Source organism: Ahaetulla prasina, chromosome 8 (assembly GCF_028640845.1).
Source record: "Ahaetulla prasina isolate Xishuangbanna chromosome 8, ASM2864084v1, whole genome shotgun sequence".
NCBI lineage: Eukaryota > Metazoa > Chordata > Lepidosauria > Squamata > Colubridae > Ahaetulla > Ahaetulla prasina.
The window spans coordinates 69,248,711-69,265,785 of NC_080546.1; the positions used below are offsets into that span (position 1 = coordinate 69,248,711).

The 17,075-nt window shown below is 41.4% G+C and overlaps 1 protein-coding gene across 1 annotated transcript in view; it reads right to left on the bottom strand.

Moving 5' to 3' along the window:
* MAP9 (microtubule associated protein 9) overlaps positions 1-12,801 on the bottom strand; it is a 45,581-nt gene extending 32,780 nt beyond the window's left edge. The window contains exons 1-2 of the mRNA XM_058193807.1: positions 12,577-12,801; positions 11,223-11,360 (exon numbers count right to left, since the gene is read on the bottom strand). Of these exons, the coding sequence (XP_058049790.1) occupies positions 11,223-11,297 (75 nt within the window). The 5' untranslated portion in view covers positions 11,298-11,360; positions 12,577-12,801. The remainder of the gene's footprint in view (positions 1-11,222; positions 11,361-12,576) is intronic.
* Between the last annotated feature and the right edge of the window lie 4,274 nt (positions 12,802-17,075).

A 17,075-nucleotide genomic window follows, 5' to 3' on the forward strand; every position in this document is an offset into this window, starting at 1 on the left:
GAATTCAAAAATAGAAGTGTTGCAAACTTTAGAGGCAATTCAAATACTGTTTCTAAAATAACTAACCCAGCTAATTATTATATCTTTCAATGTGTTTTTAATTTTGGTACTTATATATCCACACACGCGTAAATATACATGAGATATAGGTATGGAATATATAGAAATCATATTGTCTTATTATATTGTTAAAAGGAGGTGGAAGAATCTAATTGTAACATCAAAGACTACGCATGTCCAAGGTGAGGGATGATCCCTTACAGGGGTGTGCTGAGGATTTTAGTAAGTATCTGCACGATAAAATCGCTCAGCTTCGGGACGGATTGGACCAAAATTGGGTAGATTCAGGCGAGATGACGGAGACGAGTCTTGCTGAGACCATCTGGGATGAGTTCAATACTGTGGCTCCCGAGGATATGGACAGGTTGCTGGGAAGGCTGAATGCCACCACATGTTTATTGGACCCGTGCCCCTCCTGGTTGGTGCTGGCCACACAGGAGGTGACACGAGGCTGGCTCCAGGGTATTATTAATGCTTCTTTGGTGGAGGGTGTTGTTCCTACTGCCTTGAAAGAGGCAGTGGTGCGGCCCCTCCTCAAGAAGCCCTCCCTGGACCCAGCTGTTTTGGGAAATTACCGTCCCATCTCCAACCTTCGCTCTGTGGCGAAGGTTGTTGAGAGTGTGGTGGCACGACAGTTACCCCAGTACCTGGATGAATCTGTCTATCTGGACCCGTTCCAGTACAGCTGTCCAGTACAGCACAGAGACGGCTTTGGTCGCGTTGGTTGATGATCTCTGAAGGGCTTGGGACAGGGGTCATTCCTCTGCCCTGGTCCTATTAGATCTCTCAGCGGCTTTTGATACCATCGACCATGGTATTCTGTTGCGTCGGTTGGGGAATTTAGGAGTGGGAGGCACCGTTCTTCGGTGGTTCTCCTCCTATCTCTCCGACCGGTCTCCGTTCTCCTGGATGGGCGGTTGTCTTTTGAAGAACATCTGACGACAGTCTCCAGGAGGGCTTTCTATCAGGTACGCCTGATTTGCCAGTTGCGCCCCTTTCTAGATCGGGATGCCTTATGCACAGTCACTCATGCCCTTGTCACTTCTCGCCTGGACTACTGCAATGCTCTCTACATGGGGCTCCCCTTGAAGAGCACCCGGAGGCTCCAGTTGGTCCAGAATGCAGTTGCGCGGGTGATAGAGGGAGCCACTCATGGCTCCCATATAACACCTCTCCTGCGCAAGCTGCACTGGCTGCCTGTGGTCTTTTGGGTGCACTTCAAGGTGTTGGTTACCACCTTTAAAGTGCTCCATGGCTTAGGACTGGGTTATTTACAGGACCGCCTACTGCTACCGTTCGCCTCCCACCGACCCGTGCGCTCCCATAGGGAGGGCCTCCTCAGGGTGCCGTCAGCCAAACAATGTTGGCTGGTGGCCCCCAGGGGGAGGGCCTTCTCTGTGGGGGCTCCCACCCTCTGGAATGAGCTTCCCCCAGGACTTCGACAACTTCCTGACCTCTGGACCTTTCGCCGCGAGCTGAAGACGTATCTATTCTTCCGTGCAGGACTGGCATAATAATTATGATTATTATAATTATTACTATTATTATTAATTTTAATGGGGTTTTTACGGTTTTAATGTATTTTAATTATGGGCCAAATTTAATAAGTTTTTTAATACTGGTTTAATTGTATTGTATTTATTTATTGTTGGTTTTATCTGGCTGTAAACCGCCCTTAGTCCTTCGGGAGAAGGGCGGTATAGAAATTAAATAATAATACACACACACACACACACACACATAATAATAATAATTATTATTATTATTATTATTATTATTATTATTATTATTATTATTATTATTATTATTATTATTATTATTATTATTATTATTAAATATATTGCCAGTTCTGACTGTGGAACATATCATGAATTCTCATGTGCAAAGTTTCAAGCTAAAGAAGATAACCAATCAGTTTCCACAATATGAGTTTGAACACATAACCATTTTTCAAGAATTGCTTTGAAGTCCTAAACGTCACTGATAAAGAGTGATTCTGAGAAAAAGACTTCCAAAATGAAATATACAGAAGAGAGTAACTAGATCTCAGAATAAACATGGAAAATGCTTGGTTGGAAGAGAAACCAACGCTCTCTGAACTCAAAAGGAGGTTCCAAACTCAAATTGGTAAACTAAATATGCCAATGGATGGTAGCTGATTTAAAGGAGATAAAATGAAAATGGAAGGAGTATATTGAAATACTGTAGAGATGTAACATCCAAGATACCTTAGAAGATATTCCCCACTTACAAGAACTTCTAGTAGTATAAGATGAAGATAGATGAACATTCTGGTCATTAACAGTCCAGAAGACTCTAGGAACTGATGGAATGACCAATAAAATATGGACAGTAAAAGAATCAGTAAACATTTTAGCTGTAAACCTGGAAAATGATATAGTGGCTAACATACTGGAAGAGGCCAAATGTCAAGCTTGTTCCAACTTGGACATTTAAGAGAGAAAAACCCTCGACTCCATTCACTGAAGTGAAAGGTTCTTTTATGAAGGTTCTTTACTAAGTGGTTATAGCGAAGGTAAACCTGGATCTTTTTTTTTTTCATCACAAGCACAAAATTCAGAAGTGATAGCCAAATGAAACATACTTAAATATATTCTCCTCTTTAAAGAAAACGATTAATCGATCTATCAAATGATGAAGATAATAAAAAAAGTTTCTTTCAACATATCAATAACAAGAAAAAATTCAAGGAAACAGTAGGTCCACTAAAGAGAGAAGATGGCAAGGAAGTAACAGGCAGTAGGAAAAAGCAGAGCTGCTTAACTCATTCTTTACATCAGTTTTTATGCAAAAAGAAATTATAGACCAATGTACACACAAAAAAGTAAAAGACAAACTAGAAATAAAAATTAAAATAAGCAAGAAAATGGTAAGAGAACACCTATCTGACCTTGGGAACTGACAGATTACATCCCAGAGTTCTGAAGGAGCTGGCAGCTGTTATTTCAGAACCATTGTACCATATCTTTCAAAAATCCTGGAGTACCTGAGGATTAGAAAAGGGCTGATGTGGTTCCCATCTTCAAGAAAAGAAAAACAACAGACCCAGGAAACTACAGACCAATCAGTCTAAGATCAATTCCTGGGAAGATCCTGGAAAAGATAATCAAGAAACAGATCTGCGAACTAGAAGCAAATAAAGTTATAACTAGTAGCCAGCATGGGTTTGTTAAAAACGTATTATGCCAAACCAATCTTATTTTATTCCTTGATAAAGTGACTAAATTAACAGTATTTAACAGTAAGAGAGTTGAAAGGAACCTTGTAGGTCATCTAGTCCAACCCCCCCACCCAAGCAGGAGACCCTACACCATTTCTGACAAATCTCTTCTTGAAAGCCTCCAGTGATGAAACTCCCACAACTTCCAAAGGCAAGCTGTTCTCAAACTTCCAAAGGTTGATTGTTCTCACTGTCAGAAAAAATGTCCTTATTCCTAGGTTAAATCTCTCCTTGACCAGTTTCCATCCATTATTCCTTGTCTGGTCTTCAGGTTGCCTTGTAAAACCCTAAACCCCTCCTCTCTGTGGCAGCCTGTTGTGACTCCAGACACCCCACCCCACCCCACCCCGGGCCTGGCCCCCTGCCAGAGAGTGACTCAGAGAGTGAGGGGGAAGGGCCGTCAGGGCTCCCCTCCACAGGGCCGGCCTCTCTGGCTCAGCTCCAGGAGCCAGAGGCAGGCCAGGTGGAGGAAGTAACAAGGCCTCTGTCTCCTGTATCTCTCCCCACCCAGGCAATGCTCCCAGACCCAGCTGTGGACAATCAGTCCTGGTTAGATCCCAGGTTTCGTAGACAAGAAAGGCGGGAACAACAGAAGCAGGTGTGGGGCAGGCCTAGAAAGTGCTGAGTCATGGAGCCACACCCCACAGGGTATAAAAGCAGGAGGGGCTGCTATACGTGACGAACAAATCAACTGACTGGAGAAAACTTGAGCTGAACTATTTGACTGAGCATTTGGCTTGGAGTGCTGTTCGTTCCTGACTTTCTGGTTGACACACCAGCATCAAGAAAGATAAAAGAAAACCTTGGCAGACGCTCGCTGGTTTGCTGCCAGAGCTTATAGCTGCCGTGGACTAAATTACTGGCTAATTGAGTCATTTCACGTGCCTCCCAGACTGAGGTGGGGGGACAGAACACAGCCTCTCAAATATTGGAACACTGCTATCATGTCTCCCTTCTCTTCACCAGACTAGCTATGCCCAGTTCCTATAACCGTTTTCTTCATATGATTTTTCTGCTTGATTGGGTGGCCTACAGTATACACCTATGGCCATGTCATTCTTTTTTTCTTTCATATTGACCTATATGCATTCTAGGAGGTTTTCGTCCTTTCACCCTGTTTGTTCCCCCGACTTTGTGCATTTGTATATAGACAGTTTAGATCCATTTGATGATGCTTCTTTTCTATGTCTTCTTTTCTATGTTCCAGAAAGATTCCACAGAGTCTATGAAATCAATTGCTTAGCACCAGTGGGGCTGCAACTCCAGAGCTGAAAGAGGCTGAGGAGTGGCAGGGCTGGTATCGGAGTCAGCCAGAGGAAAAAGGGGGGTATCTGGTATCACTCCCCCCTACAAGTGCAGCATCCATTTGCCTCTCTTGGTGAGGAAGCTCCGCTTTGGGGCTTCCCTTTTCTCCATTCGGTTTTCTTTTGCCCTGCAGGCTCCCTTTGCTGCCGATCGTGGGAGCTTCCAGATCTGCCAGGAAATCCTTCCCCCCAAAGATCCCGCAAAGTTCTTTTTCTCTCCCTGACCATCTCCCCCTTCCCCTGCGGCAGAAAGTCAGATCGAGTGGTGGCGCAAAGGCGATTTCGTTCCGGATCCAATTCTTTCCAGGATCCAGTGGCCTCCTCCTTTATATACAGTAGTTGATTCCCCCACCCACCCACCCTCTTAACGCACAAAAGGTCTAAGCGGCGATCCCGGGTTGGAGGCACTCTCTCCGCCTTCCAGGAGATTGGAGCTGGGAGAGGAGAGCAAGTACGCCTCTGCATGGAGCTTTCAGCCGCCTCTCCCCAGAGCCCCGATGCAGAGCAGCTGCCTGCTCCTCCCTCTCTGCCTCCCGCCCACCCTCATCCCTGCACTGAAGTTTGGGAAGCATCAGGGAAAGTTTGTGTGCCGCACTTGGGACAGGAAAGCAAGCCGCCGCTGTCGCCAGCATCGTGGAGAACAGACCACCCGGGTCGGAGGAGACCGCCCGACCAGCTCCTGCTCCTCTGGCAGCTCGCTTCTTCCCCGGAGAAGGGACGGCGGCATACAGCAGAAGTGCTCTTGCCCCCAACAGGGAAGCTCCAAATGCGCGGCTTGCTTGGGATCCTCTTTGCTGGAAGCCGCAGGCTGCAGGGGCAAGGGCAAAAGCAACCGGCCAGCTCAGGCGCAAGGGCAGCATTTGCTGACTGGGAGGCTGGCTGCCCCGCCTGCTGCTGCTTCCCTGGCGTTGGCTCAGCTGACAGCGCAGCAGTGGGGATTGGGTGACGGGCCCAACCGCAGGCACTGTAGTGGTGGGGGTCGGGTGGGGGTGCCATGCCGAGCCAGGGAACGACGGTTCCCAGTGGGGAAGGAGCCCAGGCAAGCTGTGCATTCGGAGCTCACCGGCTGCTGGTCCGCCAAAGCCCCGCCAGCTGCACCTGCTCAGCCTGCGGCTCCCAGCAGGGAGGAGCCCAGGCAAGTGCACATTTATAGCTTCCCCGGGGTCGTCTGCTCAGGCAGACCACCGGCTGGTGGTCCAGACCGCCTGGGGCCGCGCAAGAAGCCTGCATGGGCAGGCAGGCAGGGAGGGAAGCCCTGGCTTACCTTGTTCTGCTCCCTTTGGAGTGACCGCCAGGATCTCCTCTCCACTTCTGGCACGTGCGCCTGTTGCTGATTTTTGCACCTGCATGCACACCAGAAACCAGACCAGCTGGCCGATGTAAATGCACACTCTGGAAACAGGAAATCATCTTCCTGGAGGGCGCATGCGCAATGGGCGGCTGCTCTTCTGGTTTCCGGCCTGCCAGAACCCAGAAGAGCAATTGGTGAGGGCTCCGCGTGCCCGAAGAAATGGCTCCGCATGCCACTTCCGGCATGCATGCCTTAGGTTCGCCAACATGGCTCTAGACCCTTTACTTTTTATTCTAGTAACTTAATTAGTTTACATTTGGTACATAAAAAATTGAAAATGAAAGTGTAAAGGGTTTTACCACAGATTTTTAAAGGGAAAAAATATCCAATTTAGAATTTTGATATTCTAACAGAACATTTAAAATTTAAAATTGGGGGGGGGGGGAAGTCTAGCTAAAAATTTGAAGTTCTAATAGTTAAAAATATCTAGTTTAAGGATTTAAACTTCTATAGTTCAAAATTGTCTAGTTTAAAAATTTAAAGTTCTAGCAGATCATTTAAATTGTCCAATTTTAAAATTTTCAGTGTTGAGGGGCCTTAAGTGCGAGGTTCGTTCTTAGCCTGTAATGGAATGTTCTATAATTATCCCTTTCTTCCCTTCCATGATCCTTGCACTCCATGCCTTCTTTTGGGCTTTATTTATCTTTCTTCTCTGCCTTTATATGTTCTGTACTTGCTATTGTCTATTCGCTTTTGATTTATTTTTTTTTTGCCTTGTGTCCTGTGTTGTCTTTTTAACCTTAGCTGCTTTTCTCCTGCCACTACTGGGTATTCAGCTCTCCCTGTTTTTCTCAGTTCATGGCATTTCCCATGCCCCTTCGTCTGTTGGCTTGCCACGCTGTTCTGTTGTCGTTCTCAGTCACTGGTCCGCTGTGCTGCAATGCTCCACCTCCATCAACTGTTGTGACCCAGGTTCCTGGACCCGGACTCCTGGACTCGGATGATTCAGAAAGTGAGGGAGAAGACCTGGCAAGCCCTGCTTCTCTTGAGCCCTTTCCCTCCCTGGCACCCACTCAAAGGGAGGAGGAGGGGCCGGCAAAGCCTGATTCCCTGGAGCCTTCTTCTGATTTGGCAATGCCCCAAGAACAGTTTTGGAGTGATGCAAGACTGCGCAGGCGTGACCGGCGCGCGCAGCAGAGGAAGCGTTGGGACAAAGCCAAGTCATAATTGTCATGCAGTGACATCTGCAGAGACTATAAATAGGAGGCGGGACTTCCTGGTTTTTTGTCTTGGACAAAGTAATGAATTTGCGCGGGCAAACTGTATCAATGGAGGGAAGAATATATTCGTGAGTAATTCTGGCCTTATCTGTAATTTCCTTGTTATCTCCAGAAACTTGGCAGGTCCGTGGGTAGACGTGGCCAGGACATTTATATATATGTAAATAAATCAGAAAAGGAGGCCTCTGACTGACTCTTTGCTGGGAGTATTGGGGGAAGGGAAACAGAACACCAACAGTCTCCGGTTCCACCATTGCTCTACCGTTGCTTTCCACCCTGCTCTCTGCATTGCTCTCAGAATCTGGTCCACTGTACTACTCCTTGCTGCTGGCTCTCCTTTCCATTGCACGGCCGCTGCTCTTTGCTCCTCAGCCACATGGCTCTCATTTGCTGGTCTGTCGCATCGGTATGCTGCTTCTGCCAGCAAACTGGACTGCCTGGATGGCCTACAGTAAGCTCGCCTCTTGTCTCCTCTCTACAGCCAGTTCGCCTCCTCCTCCCTCCTCCGCTCTCTCACTGGCTCGCCTTTTTGTTCTCTGCTGGTCATTGCTTTGCCCTCAGTCGGCTCACCTCTCTGCGCATGGATGATTTTCCTCCCTGCTCCATAGCTGGCGCCACTTGCTCACAGGCTCATCTCCTTGTTCTCTGATGGTCCTTTTTGCCTCTCCGCTCACCTCACTTCAATGGGCCTCTGGGCTCTTGGGTAGGCCTCTCGGATACAGTTGGGCTTCTCTCAGCAGGCCAAGTTCACTGTGGATTGCTGCCCTTGGAAGTGTTTTCCTTCTATTTCTCCAATCTTTCCTCTCCTTTTCCTTTCTCCACTCTTTTTTTCTTTTTCTATGATTTATCTTTCCCTCTCCACCTCTCCTATTTTTAATTTAGTAACAATTTTTCACCCTGCAATGTAATTATTCTTCCTCTCTTGGTGCCATCTTGATTGAGGAAATTAGTAGACCAGCAAAATGCTGTGGAGATAGTATACTTAAGATTTCTTAGGCATTTGACAAAGTAGACCACAACCTACTTCTTGGTAAAGTAATAATAATAATAATAATAAACTTTACTATGGTCACAGATCAGCAATAGATAAGAATTATCACTGTTTACAATAGTGTTAAAAGATATTACTAATAATAATAGTAATAACATCCATAATAATAAAATACATGGTATCAAACAGTATGGCTCTTGCCCTTGGTTACATGATGGGAGAGTGGGTAAGTACTGTATGTGTGTAAATATAGATTCTCTAAAAATTGTTAGAGATATCTAACAATTCTGTAATCGAATTTTCCTTGTAGTCATTGCAGCTGCATAGAATTTTGCTACTGCATGTGTGGTAGCCGGGTTTGAGTCCCTGAGGAGATAGTCTACATAAAAACCGTCTGTCCTCCCTGGTAATCTCTCTAATAAGAGAAGAATATGCATTGACCTAAAAACTCTGGATAACTCACAGTGCAATAAAGCATGTGTAATATCTTCAACTTCTCCTTTACCACATATACATACTCATTATACCTGCTTGGAGCAGTGCTGAGGGGAGGATGTTAAATCTGGCTCTGAAGAATGCTATTCTATGTTTTGGGAAGATCAGCTCCTTTAAGTATCTTGATGGTTCCCACACACCCTGTTTAATTCTACTATGGAGAGGCAGCCTATTTATTTCTGAATGGAACTCCATGTCTTTTATTCTATTAATGACTACTTGCTTAGCTTGGTTAAAGCTTCGGGATATTAAAAATGCCAGGGAGAGCCCATAAAAGCCCATCTTGTGGCTCATCACCTGTTTCCAGGGAGAGGGGAAGTTATTTGTCAACACTAAAGGAGTCAGTACCTCTGGAAAGAAATGATTTTTTAGCCAATAGATAATCATCAGCTTTCAGGCTCTTACCTGGATCTGAGGTATAACTGTTTCAATCCTTAACTGGACATTTGGTGTTCTTTTAGGTGTGGCTAAATTTGCTCACAGGAATTTTGTTTGTACGATTTATAGCGAGTCTTTCTTTGCAAAGATTCCTGTTTGTGCCCCATAAAGAATTTGCACCAATGTTTTGGCCTCAAAGAGTTTTAAGGCAGCAGGGACTAATTGTCCTCTGCCTATGAAGAAGAAATGTTTAATGGCATTTGAAGACCTGATGGCTGATTGCAACATAAAATCCAGGTGAGCCTTCCATGTAGTTTGCAAGTGGAAACCCATCCCAAGGTATTTAAATATCCTAACCTGTTCTAAATTATGTCCTTCTGTTTTCCAGGAGTATTGACTAGGTCTTTTAGCAAAAGCTAAAATTTTCGATGTCAAAATTAAGGACCAAATTATTTTGTCTGCAGTACCCTAATGTTGCCGTAATTGCTCTCTTCAGTCCAATGGGTGTTTGTGAGATAATAGCAGCATCGTTGGCATATAAGAGTATCGGGATTTTACGTTGTGCTAAGTTAGGAGAATGTAGGTCAGAGTTCATTTCTTGGTAAAGTAGAAAAATACCACACCTGGAATACTGCAACTAATTTTGGTCACCATACTATAAAAATATGTTGAGACCTTGGAAAAAGTTTAGAGAAGAGCAGCTAAGATGATCGAAGGCCTGGAGACTAAAACATATGAAAAATGGTTGCAGGATTTGGGTTTGACTAGTCTAAAGAAAAGAAGAATTAAGGGCAATATGTTATTCTAGTATTTGAAGGGCTGCCACAAAGAAGAGAGGTCAAAGTATTCTACAAAGCACCAGGGGGCAGGACCAGAAACAATGGTTGGAAACTGATCAAAGACAGAAGCAACGAGGCATTAAGGAGAAACTTCCTAACAGTGAGGACAATTAACTAGTGAAATAGCTTGCCTTCAGAAATAATGGGTGCTCTATCACTGGAGGTTTTTAAGAAGAGACTAGACAGCCACTTATCTGAAATAATATAGGTCAGTGATGGCGAATCTTTTTGCCATTACAAGCCAAAAGTGGGGGGAGCAGACCAGGAAGCAGTCATGAAGGTCTTGGAAAAGATGAAAATCATTCAAGTCATGGTATTCCCAGTGACACAATATGGAAGTGAAAGTTGGACTTTGAGGAAGCAGAAGAACATGATGCTTTTGAGAATACGGTAGCTAACCAAGAAAACAAACTAATGGATCACTGAAGAGTTCTCACTTTGGGCACAAATAACCAAGCTCAAATTATCCTACTTTGAACACATTATGTGCAAAGACCTAGCTCTCTGAAGAAGACTCCAATGCCGGGAAAGGTGGAAGTAATAAAAAGAAGGAAGAAAGGCAGCAAAATGAATAGACTTAGTTATCCTGGTGATGAGTGAACCACCGGACATGAGTGTACTATTTCACTGAAAGATGAAAGATTAAGCTAGAGACAGATTGTCATAGAGAAAATCTTTATGGTTGCTGAGAGTCAACAATGTCTTGATGATCATAATTAAATTATCAATCCAAATATACTTCAGAGAAGTTTGGCACTTACATATTTCAGACATAATGAAACTCTAAATAATCATTAGTATTTTTAAAAATGCAAGGTGCTGTCTGGCATGCCATTGGCTAAGGAAAACCTAAATAGTTTTTTTCAGCAGTTGGCCCAGTTTTTGCACAACTACTGTAAAATGCAATTGTTTTCTCTTTGAGGATTACAATGGTTTTATTGTCAGATCTTTAATTGGTTCCTTCTCAAATACTTCAAAATCAGTAAGATCCCTTGATCAAAAATAATAAAACAAGACATTATATGAAAAATGCAAATATAAAACCGTTTTCCTCATCATTTCAGCAATCATCGAACTATACAAAACAGTTTAAAGAGGTGTTTTGCAAACTATGTTGATGTTAATAAAGTATCCCTCTTCTACATATTAAAGTACCTGCATTGTTTGTGTGCAGACAGAGGGACCATTATTAATAGTTATATGATCCTTCAAGAGAATGTCAAGTTAGAATTGATAAAGAGTACTTCTGTCAAACTAAAAAGTTTTATGAAAGCACCTCTTTCAAATGCTTTGAAGAACTCAAATTTCCAATAACAGGATACAGAGCAGTAAAATAATTTTACCTGAAAAGTGATTCTTTTGGAGAACTTTGGGCTCTTGGTATAGGCTAAAGTAGTGATAATATCTTCATCAGACATGTTGCTTGATCTGAAGAAGTTAACCTTACATATTCAACTTGTAGTCTTGAAAAGATGTATTTTCTTTTTGAATTTAATAAAAGAGAGAAAAATTATTTAAATGATACTATATTCATATTATCTAAAGGAGTATAAACACTATTTCTTTAAAAACACCATATATTATAATCTAATTTCTCAGCAGATTAAATTTGATGTGACAAATTTGTGAAGAGTAAAATTGATAGTAATTTCCACACTACACTGCTTTTGACATGGCACTTAATGGCATCTACCATTTATCATCTTGCCCAGTTATACAGAAATGTCTTCAGTTTTAGAAAGCTGTTGCTTTCAGCATACGTGTAATTGTCCAGCCTATAAGATGTTCTTTAGACCATTGCCCATTTTAGCTTAGATAAGCTAGCTGGAGGAAATGATTGGGTGAATCCAGGAAGTGGCAAATGTTTCTTTGTATGGGGCTACCAGCCTTAAAAGAAGCAATGCATTAGTGTTCATGAGAAATACTGCTCAAATAAGTATCTTGAGCGTGTATCAGTATACAGATAGTCTTCAACTTACAATTGCAATTGAGCCCAAAATGTATGCTGTTAAATGAGAAATTTAAGTGAATTAGAGATTAGATGCACTGTTTTCTTATTTGCATTGATGATTTCGGTAAATAGTAATGAGTGACTCCATCATGCCATTCTAGAAGCAGTACTAAGAGATTCATTATTATTCAGATAATTAATTATTTACATTATTTTATTAATTTTTTACAAATGTGATTTGTAAAATCTCATAGCTATCTATAGAAATTATTAGAAGCATTCTTTCTTAGGCACCCATGGTAATTACTGCACCATTAAGGGTAATGAGATGATGGTATATGAGCACTGGTAAAACTGTTTGACCCAATTACCGGTTTTTGTCAGCAATAATGCCAAAAAACAGTTTGTCTTGTTTTACAGGTGCCTCTAGGCAGCAGCTGTTCCATTCTGGATCCTTGACGCACCAACAAGCTATTATAAATTATTCCCTTAGACTCTTAGGTTAAGAATCATAGCAACCAGCTGGACAGTTAAACAATTAATTGAAATTCAGCCCGACTGAGGTCGTTTATTTCCAAGGGGGATAGGTAAAAAACATCGCTGCTCTGTTCCAATCTGTTGCCGAAGTACCCTGGGTCTATCCCTGCCAAGCAATCGCCCTTCCGTTTTTCCACAGAAAGAATCACCCCAAGGCTCCGACAGGTAGCGGTCTCCAGAGAACCTGTCCGCTAAGTTGCCCTCCTTACCCTTTCCAGCGCCTGAGTCGGCGAGGACTGTCTTCTTCCACGCCCTTACCTCGCGTCGCAGGAAGGTTATTTCGTGTCTCAGTTAAGATGGCTGAGCAGCACCCACTCCGATCTTTCTTCTGCCCTGGCTGCAGGTGTATGAAAAGGCAAAGCCGGCCTCAGCTCGCGTAGGCCTCCTAGCCATAGGGGTAACCTAGCAACCTCCAGCACGCGGCTGCTGACAGCACAGACCAGTAGGGTTGTTGTTGTGGCAACTAAACCACACCCCCGTTTCCGGATGGGGTTTTAATCGACAGTTTGGGGGCGTTTCTCAGGGGGAGGATGGTTGCTCTGTAACTTTCTCTCTTTCGGAAACTTGTTTAAAAGCCAGTGATATTTACATGTCCCTGTTTGGTCAGGGACAAAACAGTAAGTACTTTTCAAAAAGACCGGACTTTTTGCTGAAAGTGGAAAAAGCTGATGTGATGTTTGGAAAAGGATTAAATAAGGGGCTGAAGGGAATCTTTGTAATGCCCAAGAGGGAGGTATAGAATAAGGGGTTTGTCAGTAACTGTTGAAAAAAGGGTTGGAATGCTTATTTTTTCTTGCTTAACTTTTTTCTGTTTTTCTGTTCTTTTTCTTTTTGCACTTTATTTTCATTATTCCATATTTGTCTTTTATTATACAAAAACTCTAAATAAAAAGAATTTATCTTTTACTTATGCAAAATCTGCTTTTCACATTTTTCTTTAAAGTCTGGTTTGCATATCCTTCTTTTCCTGCATTTTATTTTTTGGATATTCTTCATTTTTACATTGAGTTTTAGTGCTAGGTTTTGAGGAAGAAAACTTAGTTTTAGGCAAAGATTTAAGGAAGCTATATAGATTCTTCCTTTAGCTTTTATCAATCCTGTTTCCAGTCATAGAAGTGTGTTTGAAACACAATGAGGCATTTGAAGAATTTCAGGATCCAAACAAGGTCCTGTAAAGAAGCTGAGCAATATTAGTCTACATTTACAGGACTGCTTTGTACATCCAAATGTTATTTTTAAATGCTATTTTTAAAAAGATAATTAAATCTTTTAATCTATTCATTTAATCTAGATTTATTAAATCTAATAGAATTTTAGCTTTTGATGTTACTTGAGCAAGATAAAATGCTTCTGATGGATATCTAAGCAAGGAACAGAGTTCTTTCAGGTTATTAGTCCTTTCTAGATTAGTGTTTTTCAAACTTGGCAACTTTAAGATGCGTGGACTTCCTCCCAGAATTCTGTTTAGAGTAAATTCTCCTTCTACCAGTTCCCATCTCCACATCTACAGCTGTATGAATCACAGATTTATTTTTTTCAGAAAATTTTTCTTGGAAGATGAAAACATGCCCTGTATTTAGAATAAGCATTCTTTTCACATAGAAAAAGCAATGCCAGAGTGTTTGATTCACAATGTTTTAAATCTTGTCTAGTCATGACCTTGTCATTGTTTATAGGTGTTAACTGTCTTAAAATATTAGTAGTGACGATATATATTTCTGAAGAGTACACAGCTGGATATTAAACCATGGATTTTACTGTTTCAAAATGCTCTCTTTGCAGCTGTCTTTTGTAGGAAGTAATCATGCACCCCTCCCCTCCCCTCCTCTCCCCTTCCTTTTTCTAGAAAAACCAGCCATAAGAAGTTCCCCAGAAAATACAAAAGTCAAACTTCTAATAAAAAACTGTCTGAAGCGTATTCCACAACCAGCCAGATGCTTGATAAAGATACATTGTAACAAGGTGCTAACCACAAGCAAATGCAGATACTTAAAGAGATATATTGTAACAATAGAATAGAATAGAATAGAATAGAATAGAATAGAATAGAATAGAATAGAATAGAATAGAATAGAATAGATTTTTTTTTGGCCAAAGACACACAAAGAATTTGTCTTGGTTCATATGCTCTCAGTGTATGTAAAAGAAAAGATATGTTCATCAAGAATCATAAGGTACAATACTTAATGATAGTCATACGGTACGAATAAGCAATCAAGAAACAATATCAAAATAAATCATAAGGATACAAGCAACAAAGTTACAGTCATATATGGAAGGAGATGGATGATGGGAACGATAAGAAGATTAATAGTAGTGCAGATTTATTAAATAGTTTGATAGTGTTGAGGGAATTATTTGTTTAGCAGAATGATGGCATTTGGGAAAAAACTGTTCTTGTGTCTAGTTCTGGTGTGCAGTACTCTATAGCGTCGTTTTGAGGGTAGGAGTTGAAGACACCTGTTGCAAGCAAATGCAGCCTATCTAGATAGGTCCATTCATAAAGAAATAAGTGCTGTCAGCTATAGCCGATTCATAATCAAACCAACTGAACAGACTAAGAATAGGAAATAATGGGATTTGAAATCTTCCTGCCCCACACAATTCCAAGGACAGGGCAGGACTTTTTAGGGCATAATAGGATTTACCCATCCCCATTACAATAGCAAAAGACACAGGGATTACCATGTAGCACAACTCCTTGAAGCATCTTAATAGCAATAGCAATAGCATCTAGACTTATATACCACTTTACAGTGCCTTACAGCCCTCTCTAAATGGTTTACAGAGTCAGCATATTGCCCCCAACAATCTGGGACCTTGGAAGGATGGAAGTCTGAGTCAACTTTGAGCCTTGTGAGTTTGAACTGCCAAATTGCAGGCAGTCAGCAGAAGTAGCCTGCAGTACTGCACTCTAACCACTGCACCACCTTGGCTCTACCTCACGAAACCCCAAAACCCTATAAAAATCCATCCACTCACCCAACCAACTGTTCAGCTGCCCCGGAACTGAATTGCTGAATATCACTTCACTTCTGAAATAAACCTCCTTCCGAGCAGCTCACTTTTAATTTTAAATGGTGTCATTTTGTTTTCTTCTGTGGGTTCTCCTGGAGGGAAAAAAGAGCCTCAAATTTTCTTCCAACACTTTTTAGGGGTTATGAAAAGATATCATAGTGTGCTAAATATAGTATGGCTAATAGATAGTACATAATTTATGTGGTCTATAATGGAACAGTTGAATATATAATTTTCTTTGCAATAAAGGCTTTTTTTAGGATTAAAAGGATTTCTTTTAAACCAAATTGTTCAGTTACAAAATGTTTTAGAGTCAACTTGACAGTCACAGTGAGAACGCTGGAAAATAGTGAGCTCCATCGAGCCTTGCAAAATCCAGCTGGTAACCGCTGTCTGGACACCCAATGGGGTCATAGCCACCATGTAGGGGAAGTGAAGGAAGGAAGTGGTGCTTTGCTGACCACAAGAAGCTCACAATTTCCTCATTAGATCCGAAGCAAACTCTCCCAAATGACAGCAGGGACAACTGCCATTTTTAGCAGTCACAAGCTGGGACAATCAGGACTACAAGATTTGTGTTGGAGCAATTTGTGGACAGAGCATTGAAACTGGGTGAGATAATTACCAACTTTTACTCTAAAGATCTGATTTAAGAATTTTAAAAGATAACTTCCAAGCCTAAGAAAGTGGCAATTAAATACATGGAGAGGGGAGAAAAAAAGCTGAAAATCAAGACGCGAAAGAAGCCCAAGGGAAGCTTTAAAATACAGAAAGCTAGAAAAAAGCTTAACAATTTGAAAGGTGATTTTTGGGAGAAACTGTCTTGTTTATTTGTATTTCTAAACCCCCTGGATTTATCGGATAATCAGCTGTTTTGACAGACTGTTGGGGAATAAGAGAGCCATCTACTGAAGAAGAGAAGTACTACAGCACTATAGCCATAGTATACACAGTGAAAGTGAACTCAATACACACAAAGTCTAATACATAGAATAGAAGTAATAACATCTGGAAGACAACCTGACCTTGACTTTATGTTAGAAGACGACTTAGATGATTTGAGAATATTTAATGAGGGTTTTTTCCCCCTTCTGAAGATTTCTAAAAGGAACTAACTTGCAAATAACTAAACTTCATTAAAATTGGCTATTGGATTATGGATCTGAAAGATTGGAGGAATCTAGTGGATTAACCTGGATTTGGACTATTAATGTTATTCAACAGAATATTCTATGAGACAAAAGAAGAAAGGTGATAGAAGAAAAGAGAAAAGTTAAATAAGATTTTAAAATTTGGACAATTAGGAAGATATATAATTGGAAAACTATAAGGCTGTAACTTACTAAAGAATTTTAAAGACCATAAATTAGGGGATTTGGAGGTATAATTATGGGATACATGAGATTTTATTAAGCAGGAGTTTTTAAATATTGAGACATTGGAACTATAGAAATATACTGAGTAATTTTTATTAAATTATTATAAAATGAATTTACAGGGGATAATAGAGGCATATGAAGAAATATTCTTGATGCTAAAAAGTGTGCATGAAACTATTAAGAACAATAAGGAGACAAGGGGATGGTTTAAAGACACAGAAATGAATGTAGAAGTCACTCAACAATTGGGGGGGAAAAAGGAACATGATATTCAAGAAATAGATGAGAAATTAGAAGAAGCAGCTCTCTGA